This window comes from Ipomoea nil, unplaced genomic scaffold (genome assembly GCF_001879475.1).
Source record: "Ipomoea nil cultivar Tokyo-kokei standard unplaced genomic scaffold, Asagao_1.1 scaffold1932, whole genome shotgun sequence".
NCBI classification, from domain to species: domain Eukaryota; kingdom Viridiplantae; phylum Streptophyta; class Magnoliopsida; order Solanales; family Convolvulaceae; genus Ipomoea; species Ipomoea nil.
In genome coordinates, this window is record NW_017618360.1 from 1,431,675 (window position 1) to 1,452,500 (window position 20,826).

A 20,826-nucleotide genomic window follows, 5' to 3' on the forward strand; every position below is an offset into this window, starting at 1 on the left:
CCTGACAATTCCAAAAATGTCTCTTTATTTCGTTAACTTGACAATTCCAAATATGTCCCTTTAATTTTATTGGGAGATAAAACTTATTGGTGCAAACAGTAAAACAGTAGGAAACCTTTTGGATTGTTGCATTCATGGTCTACAACTATTTAAGGTCCTATTCAGTCTTATGCACCATCTAGAGAGTTGAGTAGAAATGAGGGACAAAATCACTAATACAAGCAAGCAGTTCAGGTTCAGGCAACAACAAACATCAACTATGGCTGGAGGATAGATCCTATATATTATATTAGAGTTAATTTCAGCAATGGTCCTCTGACTATATTAATTTTCCAAAATTAGTCCTCAACTTTTAATTTGGACACTTTACGTCCCTTGACTTTCAATTTCTCTCCAATTGAGGTCCTTTCATCATATTACGGTAAATTGGACTTTAAATGAAAGGGTAAAGTAGTCATTTCATCTGCCTAATGTATAATTCTTCGTATTTCTCCCTTGTATGCGTGACTTCGGACATCAGATTTACTTAATTGCTTAATCCTTAAATCCACTCGAAGAACAAAATTCCATTAGGGATTAAGCAATTAAGTGAATCTGAAGTCTGAAGTCGCGTATACAAGGAAGAAATACGAAGAATTATACATTAAGCATATGAAATGACTACTTTACCTTTTCATTTAAAGTCCATTTTACCGTAATCTGGCGAAAGGACCTCAATTGGAAAGAAATTAAAAGTCAAGGGACGTAAAGTGTCCAAATTAAAAGTCAGGAACTAATTTTGGAAAATCAATATAGTCGGAGGACCATTGCTGGAATTAACTCTATTATATTATATATTTCATATTGTTCAATCTTAGAGGAGGTGTATGGCTGGGCGGTGATTAATTATGATTTTCATCAACTGTTACGTAGGGCAAATGACATTTATGGGTCACATTAGTTAAAAAGTGTTGCGAAGGGTGTCAGATGATTTTGTTCGTACCCCAAATAGCAGTCCCAACAAGTGGTATTATTCTGGGCTTTTTAATGTCTTCTCCGTGCACTCATTTTCTTGGCTTATATATGTTACCTCCGTCCAAACATTCTTATGTAAAAGGTGGTCGGAATGGAAGTCTCCAAACCCAATAATTGTTCTGTGGCTGAGAATGATCATGAGAATGGCCGCCGGTTCAGTGGTCGGAGATGCTGGTCCGACAGACAGTTGGTCGTTCCGGCGGCAACCCCGACCGGAGATAATACTATGAGTTTCTCTCAACCGTTCTACAGGTCTCAGCTTAAGGTACCTTCTTTTCTTTCCCTTTGTGTAGAAGGATAAGCAACAAAAAAGAGTAGTGATAGTTAAGATCAAGGAAAAGGACTTCCTTATAATACACTCCTGGTGAAGCCCTTATTTTGTAGGGTGATTCTAGTCGTTAAAGGACTATAAGGAGGTAAATCAGCCTACGTTGCTTATAACTAATCGGCTCAAACCAAGAAAATCAATACGTATTTTTAATTGAGATAGAACACATGTTTCAATTTAGTATCAGAATCAGCATCATGTCAAAGATCATGAGTTCGAATTTTCGCGTCACCCGACTATGATCCACGTGTTGTTTACAGCCTATCAAAAATATGACATATTAAGCTCTCTGACCAACTTGTCTAGGATTGCCAGGGCAACCTGTCTTGTTTTGAACGTAGAAAGTGTAGTTTAAGAACTTGGAAATTTCCGACACTTAGTTTGATAACTTGCAGGAATATCCATCAGCCATGGAGACGCTACTGCTGGCGTACCAATCCCTGGGAGTGGTGTTCGGCGACCTCGGGACGTCGCCGGTGAACGTTTTCTCCGCCACCCAACTGACGGATCTCGGCGAGGAGGATCTGCTAGGGACGCTGAGCCTCATCTTCTGGGCGCTAACAATACTGGTGTTGATTAAGTACACCTTCATCGTCATCCATGCAGACGATCACGGCGAGGGCGGCACCTTCGCCCTGTATTCCCAGCTGTGTCAGCACATAAACATTCGGAGCAAGCTCGCCGTGCAGAGCGTGAAGGTGGAAGAACCAGACGGCGGCGGCGCAGTAGTGTATCGCGGCGGAGGAGGACACCTGCGGTCTAAGACTAAGAAGTTTATAGAGAACAGCCCGGCAACTCAGAATTTTCTTACTTTTATTGTGCTGCTGGGGACTTGCATGGTGATTGGTGATGGAACTCTCACACCAGCCACTTGTGGTAACATCATGCACTTATCTTTTGGCCTTTGAATTAGTTCACTTTTGGAAATTTGGTCTAAATTTATTGATTTAAACAAATTTAGTCCCTTAATTTAGTTAACAAATTTTTTTTTAATAAAATTATTATACAGGGTTAAAGTTTCATTCTCTCCATGTGAACATCATTTTCACTACTGGGAATTATTGAATTTCCGACCACCTGAAAGTGATCTTAAATCAAGTTGAAAGCAAAAAGTGGTCGGAAATAGCAACAAGGATTTTTCCGGATACCAAAAGTGGTCGGAACAAGACTTTCGACTTGATTTAAGATCATTTTCATGTGGTCGGAAATTCTATAATTTTCAGTAGTGAAATAATCTCATATGTTAGTGAAGCTTAACAATTATATAATATTATTATGAAGAATTAAGGGGCTAAATTTGTTTAAATTAACTTACAAAAATCAAATTTCGAAAAGTGAAACAATTTAGGGGTTAATAAAATGTTATTTTTCTTTCTTTTTAAGAAAAATATTCTTTTAACTTTTCTTTTTTAATTACGAAAACGTTCTTGAAAAATTATATGTTGTTTTTGTAAATTTCTTGAAAAGGAAGATGTTTGCATTAGTTTTTGTAAGTTTGGAGAAAAATTCCTAGTACGCAAAAGCGCTCAGTCTTTTGAGGATTTCCGTGCATCATAGCTTATCAATATTGGCCTCCTAGATAACTACTTGAGTTTGCTAACTTTGAAAATTATAATTTTCGGTCAAGTAAGCAAATAATGTAGCTTTCTTCTTCTTTCTTTTAGTTATTTCAGCCCTTCAGGGAATTCAATCTCTCTCCCCAAAGATAACTCAAGGTAAGTTTTTTTCTAGTAAAACTCATAGGGATCTAGCTTGGCTTAGTGTTACTTTTTTTTTTTTTTTTTGGTACTGTGGTTGATCCTAGTCTTTCCCTCTCTGCAGATCATGTTGTGTTCATGTCTGCGGTTCTTCTAATCGTCCTCTTTGCTTTCCAGCATTGCGGAACCAGCAAAGTTAGCTTCGCCTTCTCCCCAATAATGCTATTGTGGTTTGTCACTAATACATCTATCGGCATCTACAATATCATAAAGTACTATCCATCAATCCTCAGAGCCATCTCTCCTCACTATATGGTGAAATTCTTTATAAGAAACCACAAGACTGCGTGGGATCTTCTTGGCGCTGTGTTCCTGGGCATAACAGGAGCAGAGGCCATGTTTGCAGACTTGGGTCATTTCAACAAAAGAGCAATTCAGGTAAGAAGAAAACGAATCTAAACTAAGTATACTATACTAAACATATCTAAGGTTGTTAACATGTTCTAATTGATGATGATGCAGTTGGGTTTTTGTTTCGTTGTCTACCCAGCGCTTGTTATCACCTATGCTGGGGAAACGGCGTACTTAGTCAAGTACCCGGAGAAGATCACAAACGCCTATTACAGCTCTATCCCGGAGGCTGTATACTGGCCAATGTTTGGAATCTCTACCCTAGCTGCCATAGTTGCAAGCCAATCTATGATATCGGCTTGTTTTTCCATTGTAAAACAGTCCCTGTCTCTCGAGTGTTTCCCTAGGGTGAAGATCGTCCACACTTCTTCCAAGCATGAAGGGCAGGTTTATTGTCCGGAAATAAACTACACCCTAATGGTTCTCTGTGTTGGACTAGTTGTTGGCTTCAAGGGTGGTGTTGAACTGGCAAATGCTTATGGTAAGTATAGCAATGCGCCCGAGGGTTTCACTAGATCTGTGGTTAGGATTCAACACTCTTTTTTTTTTACCTTCAGTCTACTTTGCTAACTGCTAACCTAAACCTACAGGTGTGGTTGTGATCTGGGTTATGATTATAACTACTTTCTTGACAACCCTAGTCATGTTGCTTATCTGGAACACAAATATTCTTCTAATTCTAGGGTTTTTCTTGCCCTACATACTGATTGAAGGCTTCTTCATGACCTCCCTGCTACGTAAAATACCACAAGGGGGATGGGTACCATTTGCAATCTCTGTTATACTATTTGCAGTCATGATCTCTTGGACCTATGGAAGCAGTAAGAAGAAAGAGTATGAAGCTGAAAGGAAGGTGACCCTAACAGAATTAGATGAAATGTTATCAGTCAGTTACATGTATAGAACACCGGGAACTTGTTTCTTCTTTACTGATCTTGTCAATGGGATCCCACCCATTGTACGACACTACATTCAGCACACAGGCTCTATTCAAGAAATCATGGTGATTGTCATGGTTAGGACCGTTCCAATCAAAACCGTGCCCCCTGAGGAACGGTTCAGTGTACAGAAGCTAGGAGTGAAGGGGGCTTACAGATGTTTGGTTCAGTTTGGGTACAAGGATTCTCAGAATGTCGGGGGAGAAGAATGTGTTACTTCAATGATTGCAAGGCTCCAGGAGGTAGCTGAATCGAGTGGTGAAAAACAAAAAATAAGTTCAGCCACACAGAGAGGGGTCATTTTTGTGGTAGGCAAAACCGTTCTAAAAGCAAATGGGCAGAATGGCAGGTTTTCTAGGTTTACAATAAACTATTTGTACAGGTTTCTTCTAAAGAACTGCAGAGGGGCCATTTCAACAGCTGAATTCCCGCTGGACAAAACATTGCAGGTAGGAATGCTTTATGAAATCTAACAGGATTTCTAAATGTAAAACACCTAAACTTCTTGGAAACAAGACCATAAAGCTCCATAAATAATCTCACTAAGAGAATTCTATTTTGCTTAAGAAAAGAGCAAGACTGTGAGCCACAGAATATGTAATTGGACTTAGAGTTAACACAAGCAATTAATTGGGAGAGAAGGTATCTCCGCAGTTTCTTTCACAGATCACATTATAAAGAAAAAATGTTTAACAGCACACTCCATGATTTTCCTCCCTCCCATTCAGGGCATGGACTTCTCCATTTCCCATTTAACAACTCAAGAGACAATCAACTAATTCAAATATAAATTGCAAAGACCAAGATACTTGAAAGCACAATGCCTTCCCTTGCACATACCCAAGCAGGCTTAGCCCATAGCATACTTCTGAGTCCAGCTCCTTGCAGTACTCTCATATTTGGTCCTATCAGTCTTGTACATGTGTGCAATTTCTGGTACCAAGGGATCATCAGGATTTGGATCCGTCAACAGAGAGCAGATTGAAAGCAACACCTGTAATTTAAAACAAATAATTTTTTTCAGCAAATGAAATCTAGACACAAAAATATAGAGTGAATCAGTTTGTTCCGCATGGAACCAGTGGCGATATAGATCTATTCATCAAGAGATTCTCCTAATACAAGAGGTGGGTGGAATAAGAAATGAACCTTGGAAATTGTTAGCGCAGGACTCCACTGCTCCTTCAAAATGTCAAGGCATATGCTACCATTGCTGTTTATGTTTGGGTGGAAAACCTTTGTCTTGAAAGCCACCTGCAAATTTATCAAGGTGAATGTAAAAGGTGGTGAGTTTGTAGAGATTAAAGGCATAGGAAACAGTGAAATACCCCAAATGCACAGATTAAAGCAAGTCAAATAAACTGTTCATGCATAGTAGAGACTTTGCCACAGGATTATCAACCACTGACGTGTTCACATGTAACAGCCATAGTGTTCACTACAGCATTAGCAACAGCCTTGTTTATAGTTTGTTCATATGTATCTCAGCATCATTCAAATTAACCCAAAAAAAAAAGAAAAACCTCTTTATTGTCCTATCAAAACTCAAATCTCAATTATACTCTGTAAAATGATCACTTCACAAATATATCAGTTCAAAATTTTTCAAATGCAGAACAAAACTACTTCATAAAACTTAAATAACTGTGTTATCCTTTAAAAAAAGAAATTGCAAGCTCAGGTTTGAAGTATCCATCTTATAATAAGATCAATCATCAATGTTTGGTGACCCTTAGTAGATCTCAGTGAACCAGCCTTATCGAATCTGTGCATTGAAAGGATCAGAAAGGAATAAGTGAATAACAACAGTTGGAAGCACACCTTTGGTGGCTTGAAAGGGTAATCTGGCGGAAAATGGATGGTAACCAAGAAAACTCCACCAGTATAAGGACTATCTGGAGGGCCCATGATTGTAGCTTGCCAATGAAACATGTCCTCAGCAACAGGACCTATAAATGCATTGTCAAAACGCGAAACAAACCAATAAAAATCCTTCATAAGCAGCAAATTTACTCCGTATTTTAAACTTATCTCAATTTTATGGGACAAAAACTGAAATTTACTCCAAAAATCCATCCAAAGCAGGAAACATGTAACACATAATCAAACACGGACTGAATCAAAACAAACAATGCATATGAGTATGTGCTTAGCTTGATCCAATACACTCAGATATCCATCATTACAGCTTGCAACGTCCAAAAAAGCTACAAACTTTACCCTGAATCATAATCCCTTACTCTCTACTTCAACTATATCACATCAAAACTGCTCCACTAACACAAAATTACAAGCATCCAAATCTTAAAACATGAATATCAAACAATTCCACTGCAATTGCATAGCATCAAAACTGATTCCAGAAACCACAAAAGCATCCCAAAAAAAAAGATTCATGTACGGAGTGGTTAAGAGCGAGGCGATAGACAACCGATAACGATTATATTCGATTCCTTTTGTATAACGAATTGGATGATTCAGAATTTACCAGCGCTGCACGAAGTAGGAGGATCCTTCTGAAGATCCTTGAGCTCCTTCAAGATCCGCTTGGAAGCCATGCCAACCAGTCCTGTCAATTCCCACTTAGATCCAGCTCAAACGTTTCAACTTCGTCTGTTTCAAAGCACAAAAACGTCATTCGTGAAATTAAGGAAACAAAAACGATAAAAACTGGAAAAGATAATAGGGAATCGTACATCGGAAAACAAGGGAACCGAAACACGATCCTCCCCGGCTGGCGTTTGGTTTCTCTGTAATCTGTGTAGCGCAAGGGGGATTTTTATTGAAAAAGAAAATGGAAAAAAAGTAGACGAAAATGCAATAAGAGAACAGGAGAGATAAGAGCTCCCGAGAGGAATGTATTTATTGATTAGGTCCCCCGTTATAGAATTTTATAAAAATTTCTAAAAAAGAAAAAAAATCATGATCCTATTGATCATTCCTAACTTCATAAATTATTAGGTGGACTCGGGTCCACCTTGTAAAGTAAATTTACGTCTAAATATACACAATTTACCTTTTAAAAACGAGTTAATATCTAAAATGGTCCTCAACTATAACAGGACGTTTGGTTGGAGGGGGGAAATTATGTGGGAAAGGAATTGTAATTCCATGGGAGTTGAATTACTGGGAATAAAGTGGGAATTTAAATTCCAGTGTTTGGTTGACAGGAATAGAATTACTGGAAATTTCAATTCCAATGTTTGGTATACATGGGAATTGAAAGGGAATAAGTAGTATAAAGTCAAAAATGTTCATTATTGTTGTTAGACATTTATTTTAGGTTAAAAAAGGAAGGGGTAATTTTTACTCATCACTATCTTTTTTTCCCAAGAATTAAAATACCAGGGGGGGACATGGAATTTTAATTCCATGAAAATGGGGGAATTGCAATTCCCTTTAACCAAACTACGGAATTTAATGGCCTTTGGAATTAGGTGGGAAGGGAATTTAAAATCCCTCCAACCAAACGCCCTGTAATAGTTTTTCTCAATTTCATCTTAAACAGACTTTGGTGACCTAATGTAGTTCCAGACTTTTATTTTTTTACTCAATTTAATCATCGCTTTGTTATTCCATTCATTCAGTGTTAAGTAGAGGGGCAATTTAGTAATTTCAATATTAACATCTCTTTACTCCTAGACCTGCGAAATCCCTCTTTCTTTTACGAATTACTCCAAACCTGCAAATATAAAATTTAATTCGCAAGTCTGGGAGTAATTCGTGAAAAAAAGAGGAATTTCGCACTTTGCAGGGTTGAAAGTAAAGAGAGACCAATATTGAGATTACTTAATTGTCAATTTATTTAACACAAATTTGACGAAATAACAAACAGATGGCTAAGTTGAGCAAAAACACAAAAGTCTAAAATTACATTAGGTCACCAAAATTGTTTAGGACGAAATTGAGAAAAATCATTATAGTCGGTGATCATTTTAAGTATTAACTCTTTTAAAAATTCACAATTTGTGATGATCCAGTATTGTATTTGCAAATTTTTTAAATTTAAAAAGCACAATTTATATTTTAAAAGTTGACAATTTCAATACTAAAAATACACCATTTAGGACCAAGATCCACCATACAATGTGAAACCTGGTCCATAGTATAACAATTGTTCCTAACTTTAACTAGGGTTTTGGTCAAAGGTAATTACAATTTCATTCTCACATAATTTCGTATGTAACTTTTATATATATATATATATATATATATATATATATATATATATTATTTTGATTCAAATTAATATTTACTACTTAACTAAAAGATTTATTTTACTTAAACTTATTACTATTATCAAGTATTTTATTTTTATTATCATATCAATTTTGATGTTTGAACTAAGCACATAGATTTTTCGAATATAGTTATGACTATTATTTTTATACTTTTTTATTGAAAAATAAGATAAAAGTAGACCCAAAAAAAAAAACAAATAAATAAACAAATAAAATGCTAAATTTAAGATATAAATAGATTCTAAGTTTTGTTTGGTAAAATATAGAAAATTTAAAATAATATACTCCGCAACTTATTTCTACCAAACAAAGCCTACATGTCAATCTGTAAGTGGATAAGCAATTGTAATGTGGGCTGGCACCGTACGTTTTGGGTTTTCTTTGGAATTTGGGCTTTGGTGGGAACTTCGTTTTCTTTTCTTTTGCTTTAAGCAGTCAATATTGACAAATTATGGTTCACACATGGATGTGTGAATCATAATAAAAACTACATATCATAATAAAAAGTACACATTTAGTATATAAATAATATACATCTCTTAAATATAATGTATATTTTTAATATATTAAAAATATATTATTTTTGTACAAAATATATATTATTTTACAGTATACAAAATATGATTCACAATTTGAGTGAATCGTGATCTACACAATACTAATTGGTCAATATTGAACATTGCCTTTAAATATTTGACCTGGTTTCAGGGACAACGAATGGGTCAACTTAATACACTGATTGAGCCTTTTATGGTCCAATACTCCAATAGCTAGTCAGGAATGGGTCAGCATAGCCATTGTGTGTTAGTTGACTAGTCAATTTTGTAATGTCTTATTGTCGTGTAATCATATTTGTTAGCAGCCGTACGTTGCAGGGTTCAAATTATAGGTCAATAAAATAGAAGTATAGGTTGAACTTATTGTTGCTATTAGTGTCTAAGCATTTGAGACATGTAAATCAATTGAGACACATCTAACAAATTACCTCATTTATTGTTCTTTAGGATATAGTGAATTTTTTTTTTTTTAGCAAAATAATGAAATTATATTAAGATAAGTCAAGGTTGAGTACATGAGCCAAAGAAAAGAAAGGGACTGAGAAACAATATAAACAGTCAGACTTGCACAAGGCCTCTCGAGCTAGGAAGTGGGCGACCTTGTTCGCGGACCTTTTAACAAACAAAAAGTCGATATTACAAAAGTCTCTAGCTATATCCTTAATGTCATTAATAATCATATCAAAAGAAGTAACTAGTGTCCGGTGATGAACTTTTAAGTTTGGAATTTGGGATTTTTGTGCTTGCTAAAATGTCCTTTTCAACATGCTAGTGATTTGCGAGTTTTTATTTGTCACCTATAATTTTTCATAATATTTTATTGAGAAAATTTCAATTTTGGTCCACTGACTATTGGAGTTGTGTTAATTGTAACACTTGACTTTAAAAAATGTTAATTTAGTACCTTGACTATGTAATTTCTATCAATTTTAGTCACGCCGGCCAAATTACGGCGAATTGTGACCAGAAAATATTAATAAGTAAAATAATGAGTATATTTTAGTCATTTCAATACTCTTTTCTTCTCCTCTGGTGGGTCCACCATGTTTTTCGGCGAATGATTGGAAGAAGAAGGCTTGCGCTTTAGTTCCTTAAGATACAGCACTGATTCATGCCTACTCAGACACGATTTTTCATCACCGGTAAACCCCGTCCCATCAAGTCAACAATACGACAATAGAGAGTTTTAATTTATCTTTTGGTATGCCGCCGGGAATCACCGCCGAGAAGCCATTGAAGAACGGCCACACTTTATATTGCCTGAAGACCAAATCCAGAACCGTAATGTTCAGGAATAAAGCAACTGGAATCACCAGCAATAACAGACCACATTTGCAGTAACCTCCATTATTATCCTCAAGGGCGTGGTGACGATGATGATCTGACTGAGGCTTGGGTTGATGATGATGAACAGAACTTCTTTTGTGTGCATGTGGCTCCATTTCTGAATCAAATGCTAGCTGATGATCATTCGCCGGAAAACACAAGCATTCACCGGAAAACATGGTGGACTCACGGGAGGAGAAGAAAAAAGTTGTGAAATGACTAAAATACCCTCATTATTTTACTTATTAATATTTTTCGGTAACAATTCGCCGGTAATTTGGCCGGCGTGACCAAAATTGATAGAAATTGCATAGTCAAGGTACTAAATTAACATTTTTAAAAGTCAAGTGTTGCAATTAACATAACTCCAATAGTCAGTGGACCAAAATTGAAATTTTCTCTATCTTATTGAATGTTTTAATGAGTATTCCTCGACTTACAAAATCCCTACAAAATAAATGATAGTTGATGCGGTCTCTCTTCCAAACTCCCCTTACCCCTATAAAAAATAACTCAACAATCTAATCCAAATTTAATATAGCTCGATGTTCTTCGTGAATTATTTAAGACATTTCTACTTATTTGTTACATACTAGCTTAGTCCATATTATCTCCACATTTATTGTTGTCATTACTTGATTTATTAATGAGTTTGAATCGTATCGGTATTTTGTATATATCAAATGATAAATATTTGATGCACCACTCATCTATAAAAACCGCAAGAAACCAGAGGTGAAGATTTTATATATTTTAATCAATAAAGTATTAATAATAATTAAAATAATAAAAGTAATAATAAAAATGTAAAAGCTGGCAGAATTGCAACTGCAATTCTGACAATCAAATTGCAACAAATGTAATTCTATTTTAGAGTTGCTATATATATATTTTTAATACTTACAATGTTCATAATTATTTTCTCAATTTACTAAAATACAAAGAGTCAATACTGTCTCCACTGCTCGAACCCACAATTTCTCATATGCACAAATAACACATTAACTTTGCAATTGCGATGAAATTATGTTGTGTTTAATATTTTAATTGACAATTATATTGTTTTATTTTTTAAAAAAGGTGGCGTAGCGGACCGCAGACGGGTAAAGGGTAAGAGTTAGTTGATTTAGAGTGAACGCCAAACCGGCACCGAACCCATCTTTCCCGGCCGTTCACGCCACCGCTTGTTTCCGCTCAGCAATGTCGAGGTACCGACCGAATCTGGCGGTCCGCGTAGAACCGGATGAAGCCGAAGATCTCCGGTATGACGACGAAGAAACCGCGGCGGAGAACAACGAAGAGGAGGAAAGCCGAGGCGTTGATTGCCCTGGCGATCATGTCGGCGTGCCTTCTCGTCCTTACCTCATGAAAATTCTCCAAAAGCAAGGTATTTTTCTCAGTTATCTCGCACAATGTATTTTGAGTTGCTTGATATTTTGGATTAGATAGATTGCTGGCAGGACGGGTTGAAAGCTATCATTTGATTAATGGAAGAACATTTGCAATTCTATTTAAATATACTTAATGGCTTGATATCTGATCGTTTATGCAAGAACTGAACTATATTTCTAGCTGCAGGGAAAAGGATTGATTAAGTGTCTATAACTTGAATACAGGTGTTCTAATCCTTGGTATTAACATGCATTTTTTACTGTCGTTACCTTCCTTCATCAGTTATATTTTGCTCACTGAATTTCTTTTGGCAATAAAAAGGGAGTGTTTAATACTTAGATCTCTGAAATATTCTTTTTAGATTTTGCTCCTCTTTTCCCCTCCTAAGATGATAGATGTGTACAAGTAGTGTCAAAGAGTGATAGATGTGTTCACAAGTAAACGATATTACTTATGAAAGCAAAACAATGACTTGGAAACCAAATGAGGATCGTTGTGATGAATTTTAAGGATCTAGGCGGTGCCTTCTAGATTGGAGTACATTCATTGTTGGAAGAAAAAGGTTTAAAAATTTAAGCTCACATTATTGGGTCTATATGAACGTGTGATGATGATGATATGGAAGTTTTCTTTTGGATGAGAGTGGATGATCTTGGAAGTTTAATGTTCTGTCTTTTTTACTTGGTGTATAATGTAAGTGAATGATATTGTTATTAAGTTTGTAGGTTTGTTTTATTACATTGAGCACCTATTTGACTTGTCAGCGAGCTTTCCCAATTTTGAACAACTGCATTTGGGAACTTAAGAATACAGAGATTTATGTTCCATGTCTGCAAAGAACTTCTTGCTTCCTGGAACTTCTCTCAGTAGGGTGTTCATTTATTTAACTTTTTAATTGGGGACAATTGCATTTTTAGTTGCTAAGTTATGAATGAATAGTGATTTTCACCCCTTGTTTCGTGTGCACATATAGAGAAAACTTGTGTGTACTGAATATGACATATTTTGCAGGAGACACGAACCTTGTCTTTGCCGATAAGGTTTTGAGGTTCACGAGTTCAGGGAAGATGAAACGACGCATCCTTCTTATCACTGATTTTGCAATTTACATTGTGGACCCAGAAACTGATGTTCTTAAGAGGCGGATTGCCCTGGCAGCTGTTGAAAAGCTCTGCTTGAGCAAACTAAGTGATAACTTCTTTGCAATTATTATCCCAACCGAGTATGATATACTCATGGCAAGCACTAGGAAAACTGAAATTGTAATGTGCATAGCGGACACTACCAGGAGTGTATCTAACTATGAACTTGATGTCTTTCACTCAAATAGGTAATGAAGGCTGTAGTATGGTGATGTTAGGGTCCCAGTTCTCCTTCTTCTTTTTCCCCTTTAAATAATATGCCTCTCTTATGAGTATTTTTGTATTCTTTCTGATTTCTCAGGTTTGAGTATAATGCGACTGCCGAGTTAGTGAAACAAATTAAATTTGAGGAAGTTGAAGGTTAGTAATGATTCTATCACACCACACCACTTACATGTTCACAATTGTTTATTTGATTATAAAGCTTTCAACTTCTTCTTGGACCAGGTGGTGTTAAAACAAGAATTGTGCAGAACAATACTCAGCGTAAAGAATGAGTTTTTTTAATTACAAATGGCTAATTTTGGTTGCATGCTTGTGTACTCCATATAAATAGATAGTAAAAGATGTGGAGGAGATTGAATATATTCTTTCATGGAACATGTACTCTAGAGCTTATAACCTCTCTGTAACATTTCTGAAGTTTTCTGGATAATATGAACAAAATTTTACTATTGGGATTGTTTTGGCATTTCCAAATCTTGTGAATTGTGCAGTGTTCCCCCTTCAAATGATTTTAATGTGACTACCGAATATGAAAAAAAAAAAAAAAAAAAAAAAAAAAAAACAAGATTCTTTAAAGACTTGAAACTATATACTCATGTAGGGAAGGGCACTAACCCAATGATTGAAATGGTTAGGATTGTTGATTAAACCAACATGAAGACATGTTTATAGGGTATTATCAGCCATGCATACAAACAATAGAGACATTTTTTTTGTGTTCTTAAAGTAAAGGAAAAAACCTAAGAAAACATTAAAATCAATGTTTGTATGAAGAAGGTCCTGTTTGAGGCATGGAAGGTGTTAAAGCTGGTGTTGTACCTCCTGTGGATGTTTGATTTCCAGTACTCACCATTCTAATGCCCTCTACCATCTTCACTACATCTGCTATTTTTGGTCTCTGCTCTGGCATTCTAGCTGCACAGCTCATCCCTATCTGCAGCATCTCTACCATCTCTTCCTCTATATTGGGGTACTTCAGAAGCTCTATATCAAACACTTCAGCCGTCCACTCTTCGCGAACGACAGAGTGTACCCATCTCACCAGATGGACAACCTCGTCGCTCCCTGTTGTATGCACAGGTGACTTCCCGGTGAGAAGCTCGAGCAGCAGGACGCCAAAGCTGTAGACATCGGATGCCTGAGTTGCTTTCCTCGTGTCTGTGACTTCTGGGGAGCGGTATCCTGCAGTTCGGGTGAGTGTTGGAGCAGCTGGAGTTATCAGTGTTGCCAGGCCAAGGTCAGACACACAACCATACTGTTTGGAGTTGAGGAATATGTTTGAGGATTTTATGTTCCCATGGACAAGCTTTGCTCCACTCTGTCCATGGATGCAGGCGACTCCTCTCGCTGCACCAACAGCAATTCTGACACGCGTTTCCCAGTCTAGAGGTAACCGGTTTTCGCCCCTATTAGCTGCAGTTTACAAAGGTATATATATATATATATATATATTACAATGTGATCTTGCCAATCATACTGGATTTGAATTTGACAGAAAAATACTAAGAGTATGGGTACTAAACATACCATGCAGCATTGCAGAAACACTCCCATGGTTGTAGTAATCATAGACCATGAGCTTTTCATCTTTGGAGTAATAGTATGCCCTCAAAGGAGCCACATTTTCATGCCTGATACTCCCTGCAACTTCCATCTGCAGCTCGAATTCTTTTCTCCCAACGCAAACTTCCTTCAGTCTTTTCACAACAACCGTGGTTGCATCCTCCAGAGCCGCCTTGTATGTAGTCCCGAATGTTCCCTTCCCTAGAACCTCTGCAGAAGCTCTTAACAGGTCCTCGAGGTCGAATGCAAGATTACAGCCCTCAAAGAATACAAGGTTGCTGTTTCCTTTCCGGCTGCTGGAAGCTGCCTTCTTAACAGGCACTTCGTTTTTGAGCGATCTTTCTGAGGCCCTATTCTCATGTTCTTTCTGTGAATAACAAAGAATCAACAGCACAGCAACTACTATAAACCCTAATGCACAACCTCCAATCACGATTCCCAGCACAGCAGGTTGGCTAAGATGTGTGGACTTCTTCTTTGGCGAAACACTTGGAGAAAGGGCAACTGGAGCTGGAGGTGAAGCGACATTGGGAGAAAGATGATTACCAGCAAAAGCTGAATCAGGGAATCTCTGAAGAGACCGGGGCACGATCCCAGTGAGGTTATTGTTTGACAGATCTAACATCTGCAAGCTGGGGAGAATGAGATCAGGAATATCACCAGACAGTGAGTTATTAGCCAGACTAAAAGCAGTCAAATGAGTCAAGTTTGAAATCGAGGAAGGTATAGTGCCATTAAACTCATTATTCGACAGATTCAAGATTGAAAGATTCCTCCACCCAGAAAAATCAGCTGGCAGAGAACCCTGAAAGCCATTGGACTGAAGATAGAGAGCTGTCAAGTTCCCAAGCTCTGCAAAATCCGAAGGGAAAGGACCACTGAAAGCATTGGCTCTTAGACTCAAGATCTCAAGCCCCGATAACCTGCTCAGAGTGTTTACAGGAATCGAGCCACGCAATCCCATTGCAGGTAATCTCACTGCTATAACTCTAGATTTATCATGATTACATGTCACTCCAACCCAGCCACTGCAAGCTGAAGTCCACTCTTTCCAGTTCACCTTTGGCGAATGGTGTATGTTTCCAAGGAAATCAAGAAGAGCTCTTTTATCTTCAGTTGGCTCAGCTCTTGTCAAGCAGGAAAAAACAACAGCTCCACAAAACACAACTGCCAAGTATGTTACTATCTTACAACCCATTCTTTTCCTTCCTCTCTTTCTTTCTGTGAGCTAAAGCTAAACACCTGAACCAAAACTAGCACCTATCTCTCTTCATCTCTGCAACAATTTCAAGAAAATCAGAATCAGCAACTGCAGTGTTATGACTACAATTACACCTGCCATAAATGATTCCCAATCACATTAAAAACAGACGTTTCTTTCTTATAAATACACATTCTTACCCAACACATTGGGTATATGGATATAGACAGCCCGGGCTTGATCCTTGGTCCTTACCCACAATTTACCACCCAGAACCAAAGACCCGTTAGCTTTGAATCTAAATACAGAAAGCCCACCAAATTGGGTGTAACCCAGTCTCCCACTCCAGCTGTAAAGGCTCAATCTTGTGTTATTTATACCCGGGAACCAACTGAGCTACCCGTGCGGTTATAAATACACATTCTAAAAGACCCAAAAAGACGTTAGCTTTGAATAAACACATGAAGCCAACAGACAGAATTTTACTAAACCAACCACTCGCCAGACAATGAAAATCAAAACATTGTGAAGATAAGAGATGAATGAAAGCTGAGACTCACCGATCAGTTTGAAGATTCACGGCGAAGCAGCAGACGCTAGTGGCGGCAGCTGAGAATGATGAACATGAACGCAGAGAGTGGAATTGGAGAGGGGTTGTAAGTAGTAGCGGAGTTACGCTATCAGTGATTGCTTGAAGAAGCAGAAATGATTGGTGGGGTGTGGTGAAAGGGACATTGAGAGGGGTGTAATGAGTGAGTGAAAGTGTTTTGGAGAAGAAAGGGGAGCGAAAAGAGTGGAGGATGCACGTGCAGACATTGCGGAAGTGCTACGTAGAAGAAGGAAGGAAACAGCTTTTACTATTTGGAATAAATAAATAAATAAATAAATATATATATATATATATAGAGTTAATACCATCTGAGATCATCCGAGTACGGTGGTTTTGTCACGTATAGTCCTAAACTTTCAAATTGATCATCTGTGGTCCTTCGACTTTCAAATTTAACCATTCGTGGTCCTAGGTAACCACCCATAGTCCTTCAACTATTAAATTTTAACCAACCAAGGTCCTTTCAAGAGGACCACGATTGGTTAAATTTTAAAACTTGAAGGACTATGTGTGGTTATCTTGGACCACAAATGGTTAAATTTGAAAGTTGAAGGACCACATATGATCAATTTGAAAGTTTAGGACTATACGTGGCAAAACCACTATACTCAGAGGACCTCATATGGTATTAACTCTCTCTCTCTCTCTCTCTCTCTCTCTATATATATATATATATATATATATATATATATATATATATATATATATATATATATATATATATATATATATATATATATAAAAGCGCTCATATGTGGTCATGTCATTAGGTGTGGTCGTGTGGTCGTATCTGGGTCGTTGAATCAGTTTAATCTAAAGGCAGTGGTAATTCTGAGAATTTTCGCGCGTTTTAGTAAGTGGGGGTGTTATGGTAATTACAGTGACCATTTATAGCGGGCGGGTTCCAGAATACACCAACAGTGTTGACAACATACACCAATAGTGTAATAAAACACACCACAGTGAAACACACCAATGGTGTATTCCCGTGTTATGGTAATTACAATGGCCATTTATAGCGGTCGGGTTCCAGAATACACCAACAGTGTTGACAACATGCACCAATAGTGTAATAAAACACACAACAATGTGATTTTCCTTATTCCGGTGTTTTATGACAAGTTTACCCTTACAGTTCTCTTGATTAATATGAATCATTAGATCTATCTAATCTAATGGTCTATAATTGACCATATGACCACACCTAACAACATGGCCACATGTGAGCGCTCCTCTATATATATATATATATATATATATATATATATATATATATATATATATATATATATATATATAATATATATATATATATATATATATATATAGAAAAGCGCTCATATGTGGTCATGTCATTAGGTGTGGTCGTATCTGTATCGTTGAATCAGTTTAATCTAACGGCAGTGGTAATTCTGAGAATTTTTGCGCGTTTTGGTAAGTGGGGGTGTTATGGTAATTACAGTGGCCATTTTATAGCGGGCGGGTTCCAGAATACACCAATAGTGTTGACAACATACACCAATACTGTAATAAAACACACCACAGTGAAACACACCAATGGTGTATTTCCATGTTATGGCAATTACAGTGGCCATTTATAGCGGTCGGGTTCCAGAATACACCAACAGTGTTGACAACATGCACCAATAGTGTAATAAAACACACAACAATGTGATTTTCCTTATTCCGGTGTTTTATGATGAGTTTACCCTTGCAGTTTACTGATATGACCACACCTAACAACATGACCACATGTGATCACCCCTCTATATATATATATATATATATATATAGAGAGAGAGAGAGAGAGAGGTTCATTAACATGCGAACCTGCGAATTTCTGTATAATTGCAATGCATTTATTATATAATTACACCATACTCGAATACTGCAAGGTCCTCCAAACATGTTTTGGAGTCGTAGCGGTGTAATCGTATAATAGTTACTGTACAATCATTCAGAAGTTCGTTCGCAGGTTAATATTGGTTCTCACATTATGATTTTATATATATATATATATATATATATATATATATATATATATATATATATATATATGCATCACTGCGATGTGAAACGGGACAAATGGAAACAAAAAGAATAAATAATTATTGCAGAGAAAACGAATAGAAGATGTCGGCTGTAGTTTAAGTGGAGATAGAAAAACTGAAGAAAAAGCAAACTGTACTCCATTTCTGTCGTGTTTTGAGCAGCTCGTCATGAACTCTAAGAAGGAAAATATTATAATTCTGTCATAATGTTAATACTTTTTAGCTCAGTTCGTCGGTTCTTTTTATTGTTGTTTACTTTTTTTTCTTTTTTTTTTTTTTTTTGTGTGTAATTTGTGAGCTATTATATAAAAATGAGATTTACTCAATATACACTATTGGACACTAGTCGAGTAGATGCAAGTTTTTCTCATCATTCAAACAAAAGGATTAAGATTGTGTAGATTTCTTTCGTTTCCATTATTTTTTACTATATGTCTCATATTGATCGATTTCGTACAAGTTACATAATAAATAAATAAACGGTTGATTCAAGTGAAAATAATTTAAATAGTATATATAGTAATGCTCTTATGAGAATTGTCTTGAATGAGATCTTATCAAAATTAAACTTGTATTATTTGCAAGATATACATAATACCACTCGGAGGAGAAGATTAAATAGTATATATATATAGTAATGCTCTTATCAATCTTATGTGAATTGTATTGAATGAGATGTTATCAAAACTTGTATTGATTTGCAAGATATACATAATACCCCTTGGAGTGGAAGTTATAAATCAAGACAATAGGTTCATTAGTTCATATGTAGGTGAGTTAATTATAGTGTGTTATCATATTTGCTTACAAATGGTAAATATTTTCATCCCAAGGGCTCTTACATCCGGCTCGACAATATTATAAAATCATTTTTAATTTTATGTAAATATGTTTGATAGTGCAAATATAGCACTGATAACCGTGCAATTTTAATAGTTATATATAAATTTTGTAAGTATGATACAATTTGAATTGACGATTTAAAATATGATATGTAATAAAACTTTACGTATTTTATACTATGTATATATTCTTTTCTTTGGCTTATAATACATAATAAGGGTTTCATTGTAATGCATGGGAGTAATTAAAAATGGAAAAACCTTAGATTAGACAAAGAAAATGATGAGAAATGATATGATGATCACATGCATGATGCATGGCAGTTGGAACATATTATTCACTTTATTGTCAATATGTTTTTTATATGAAAAAATTTCAATTTTGGTCATATGATTATAGGGGCTTTGTTAATTTCAGCACCTGACTTTCAAAAGTATCAATTTAGTACCTTGACTATGTAATTTTTATCAATTTTAGTCACTCCAGTTAAATTACTGGTCAAATTTCGCTGGAAAAACTTAATCCTTCATTTAGTCTATAATCTGAGGGGCAAAATCGTCTTTTGAAGTCTGGTAAAATCGTCTTTTTTCGGCAAAATTTGGCTGGAATGATCAAAATTGACAAAAATTACATACTCGATGTACTAAATTGACACTTTTAAAAGTCATGTGCTAAAATTAACAAAACCCCTATAGTCATATGACCAAAATTGAAATTTTCTCTTTTTATAATAATACTAAACGTGCAATTGAAAGCTACTACAGATTAAATCTTTGTTTAAGAAATAAAGAAATTGATTTTAAAGTTACACATCAATCATGCATCATCTCCCTAACAAATCCCACTTATTACGAGCAACGACAATTTGAACAAGTCTTCCTCTTTTTGCTATTTTTTTTTTAATAGCAAAATTTATTTTTTATTTAACACTATGGTGAGATTGTCATATTTAGTTATATTTTTTAAATTTCTAAGTTATTATATAAAGATGTACACATGTAAACTCTGCTCCTATATAATAATACTCAAAATTACATAATAGAAGTAAATCACATTAAAAATATCAAATTTGTGACATTCTAGTAAGAGAATCAAACTCCACCTATTCGAATGTCCACCCATTTCGAGTGTCCTACTATTTTAACTTTGCCCCACTATTCATTGATTTTCAATTTATTGTCATATTTAGTCATTATTGTAAAATTTTGTCATTATACAATTTAATAACAATGACTAACATATAATTTCATCATTAGAGCATATTTTCCCAAAACGTAATTTTTCTCT

The 20,826-nt window shown here is 36.0% G+C and overlaps 4 protein-coding genes and 1 long non-coding RNA gene across 7 annotated transcripts in view; 2 read left to right on the plus strand and 3 right to left on the minus strand.

Moving 5' to 3' along the window:
* The first annotated feature begins 956 nt into the window (after positions 1-956).
* LOC109146465 (potassium transporter 26-like) lies at positions 957-5,163 on the plus strand. Its single transcript, XM_019294111.1, has 6 exons — positions 957-1,279; positions 1,738-2,218; positions 3,007-3,057; positions 3,164-3,477; positions 3,562-3,931; positions 4,041-5,163. Exons 1-6 carry the CDS (start codon positions 1,106-1,108, stop codon positions 4,859-4,861), a joined length of 2,211 nt encoding a protein of 736 aa, XP_019149656.1. The 5' UTR covers positions 957-1,105; the 3' UTR covers positions 4,862-5,163.
* Positions 1,690-20,826, minus strand: part of LOC109146470 — a 21,043-nt gene continuing 1,906 nt past the window's right edge. The window contains exons 2-3 of the long non-coding RNA XR_002048446.1: positions 10,287-10,290; positions 1,690-1,700 (exon numbers count right to left, since the gene is read on the minus strand). This is a non-coding gene — a long non-coding RNA (uncharacterized LOC109146470). The remainder of the gene's footprint in view (positions 1,701-10,286; positions 10,291-20,826) is intronic.
* On the minus strand, positions 4,983-7,247 carry LOC109146469 (ubiquitin-conjugating enzyme E2 28-like). Its single transcript, XM_019294116.1, has 5 exons — positions 7,085-7,247; positions 6,877-7,001; positions 6,210-6,337; positions 5,538-5,642; positions 4,983-5,382 (listed from the first exon to the last, which is right to left on the minus strand). The coding sequence occupies exons 2-5, from the start codon at positions 6,944-6,946 to the stop codon at positions 5,239-5,241; spliced, it is 447 nt and encodes a 148-aa protein (XP_019149661.1). The 5' UTR covers positions 6,947-7,001; positions 7,085-7,247; the 3' UTR covers positions 4,983-5,238.
* On the plus strand, positions 11,596-13,745 carry LOC109146468 (myosin ID heavy chain-like). The gene is made up of 4 exons (XM_019294115.1): positions 11,596-11,899; positions 12,916-13,234; positions 13,348-13,406; positions 13,494-13,745. Exons 1-4 carry the CDS (start codon positions 11,713-11,715, stop codon positions 13,541-13,543), a joined length of 615 nt encoding a protein of 204 aa, XP_019149660.1. The 5' UTR covers positions 11,596-11,712; the 3' UTR covers positions 13,544-13,745.
* On the minus strand, positions 14,012-16,917 carry LOC109146466 (probable inactive receptor kinase At4g23740). Of its 3 annotated transcripts, none has more exons than XM_019294114.1 (3): positions 16,596-16,917; positions 14,799-16,110; positions 14,012-14,684 (listed from the first exon to the last, which is right to left on the minus strand). In XM_019294114.1, exons 2-3 carry the CDS (start codon positions 16,030-16,032, stop codon positions 14,029-14,031), a joined length of 1,890 nt encoding a protein of 629 aa, XP_019149659.1. In that variant the 5' UTR covers positions 16,033-16,110; positions 16,596-16,917; the 3' UTR covers positions 14,012-14,028. The 3 variants fall into 3 exon arrangements, with proteins under 3 accessions (XP_019149659.1, XP_019149658.1, XP_019149657.1); XM_019294113.1 differs by having other exon boundaries at positions 14,799-16,458; XM_019294112.1 differs by having other exon boundaries at positions 16,236-16,917.

Excerpts from the sequence above, each read along its gene's own strand:
- LOC109146465 (XM_019294111.1), top strand. The coding sequence starts at position 1,106 with ATGGAAGTCTCCAAACCCAATAATTGTTCTGTGGCTGAGAATGATCAT. Across the intron at positions 3,058-3,163 it reads CTCCCCAAAGATAACTCAAG|ATCATGTTGTGTTCATGTCT; the intron begins GTAAGTTTTTTT and ends CCCTCTCTGCAG. Across the intron at positions 3,932-4,040 it reads TGAACTGGCAAATGCTTATG|GTGTGGTTGTGATCTGGGTT; the intron begins GTAAGTATAGCA and ends CTAAACCTACAG.
- LOC109146466 (XM_019294114.1), bottom strand. The coding sequence starts at position 16,032 with ATGGGTTGTAAGATAGTAACATACTTGGCAGTTGTGTTTTGTGGAGCT. Across the intron at positions 14,685-14,798 it reads TGTTTCTGCAATGCTGCATG|CTAATAGGGGCGAAAACCGG; the intron begins GTATGTTTAGTA and ends TGTAAACTGCAG.
- LOC109146468 (XM_019294115.1), top strand. The coding sequence starts at position 11,713 with ATGTCGAGGTACCGACCGAATCTGGCGGTCCGCGTAGAACCGGATGAA. Across the intron at positions 13,235-13,347 it reads GATGTCTTTCACTCAAATAG|GTTTGAGTATAATGCGACTG; the intron begins GTAATGAAGGCT and ends CTGATTTCTCAG. Across the intron at positions 13,407-13,493 it reads TAAATTTGAGGAAGTTGAAG|GTGGTGTTAAAACAAGAATT; the intron begins GTTAGTAATGAT and ends TTCTTGGACCAG.
- LOC109146469 (XM_019294116.1), bottom strand. The coding sequence starts at position 6,946 with ATGGCTTCCAAGCGGATCTTGAAGGAGCTCAAGGATCTTCAGAAGGAT. Across the intron at positions 6,338-6,876 it reads TCCTACTTCGTGCAGCGCTG|GTCCTGTTGCTGAGGACATG; the intron begins GTAAATTCTGAA and ends ATGCATTTATAG. Across the intron at positions 5,383-5,537 it reads CTGCGCTAACAATTTCCAAG|GTGTTGCTTTCAATCTGCTC; the intron begins GTTCATTTCTTA and ends TTTAAATTACAG.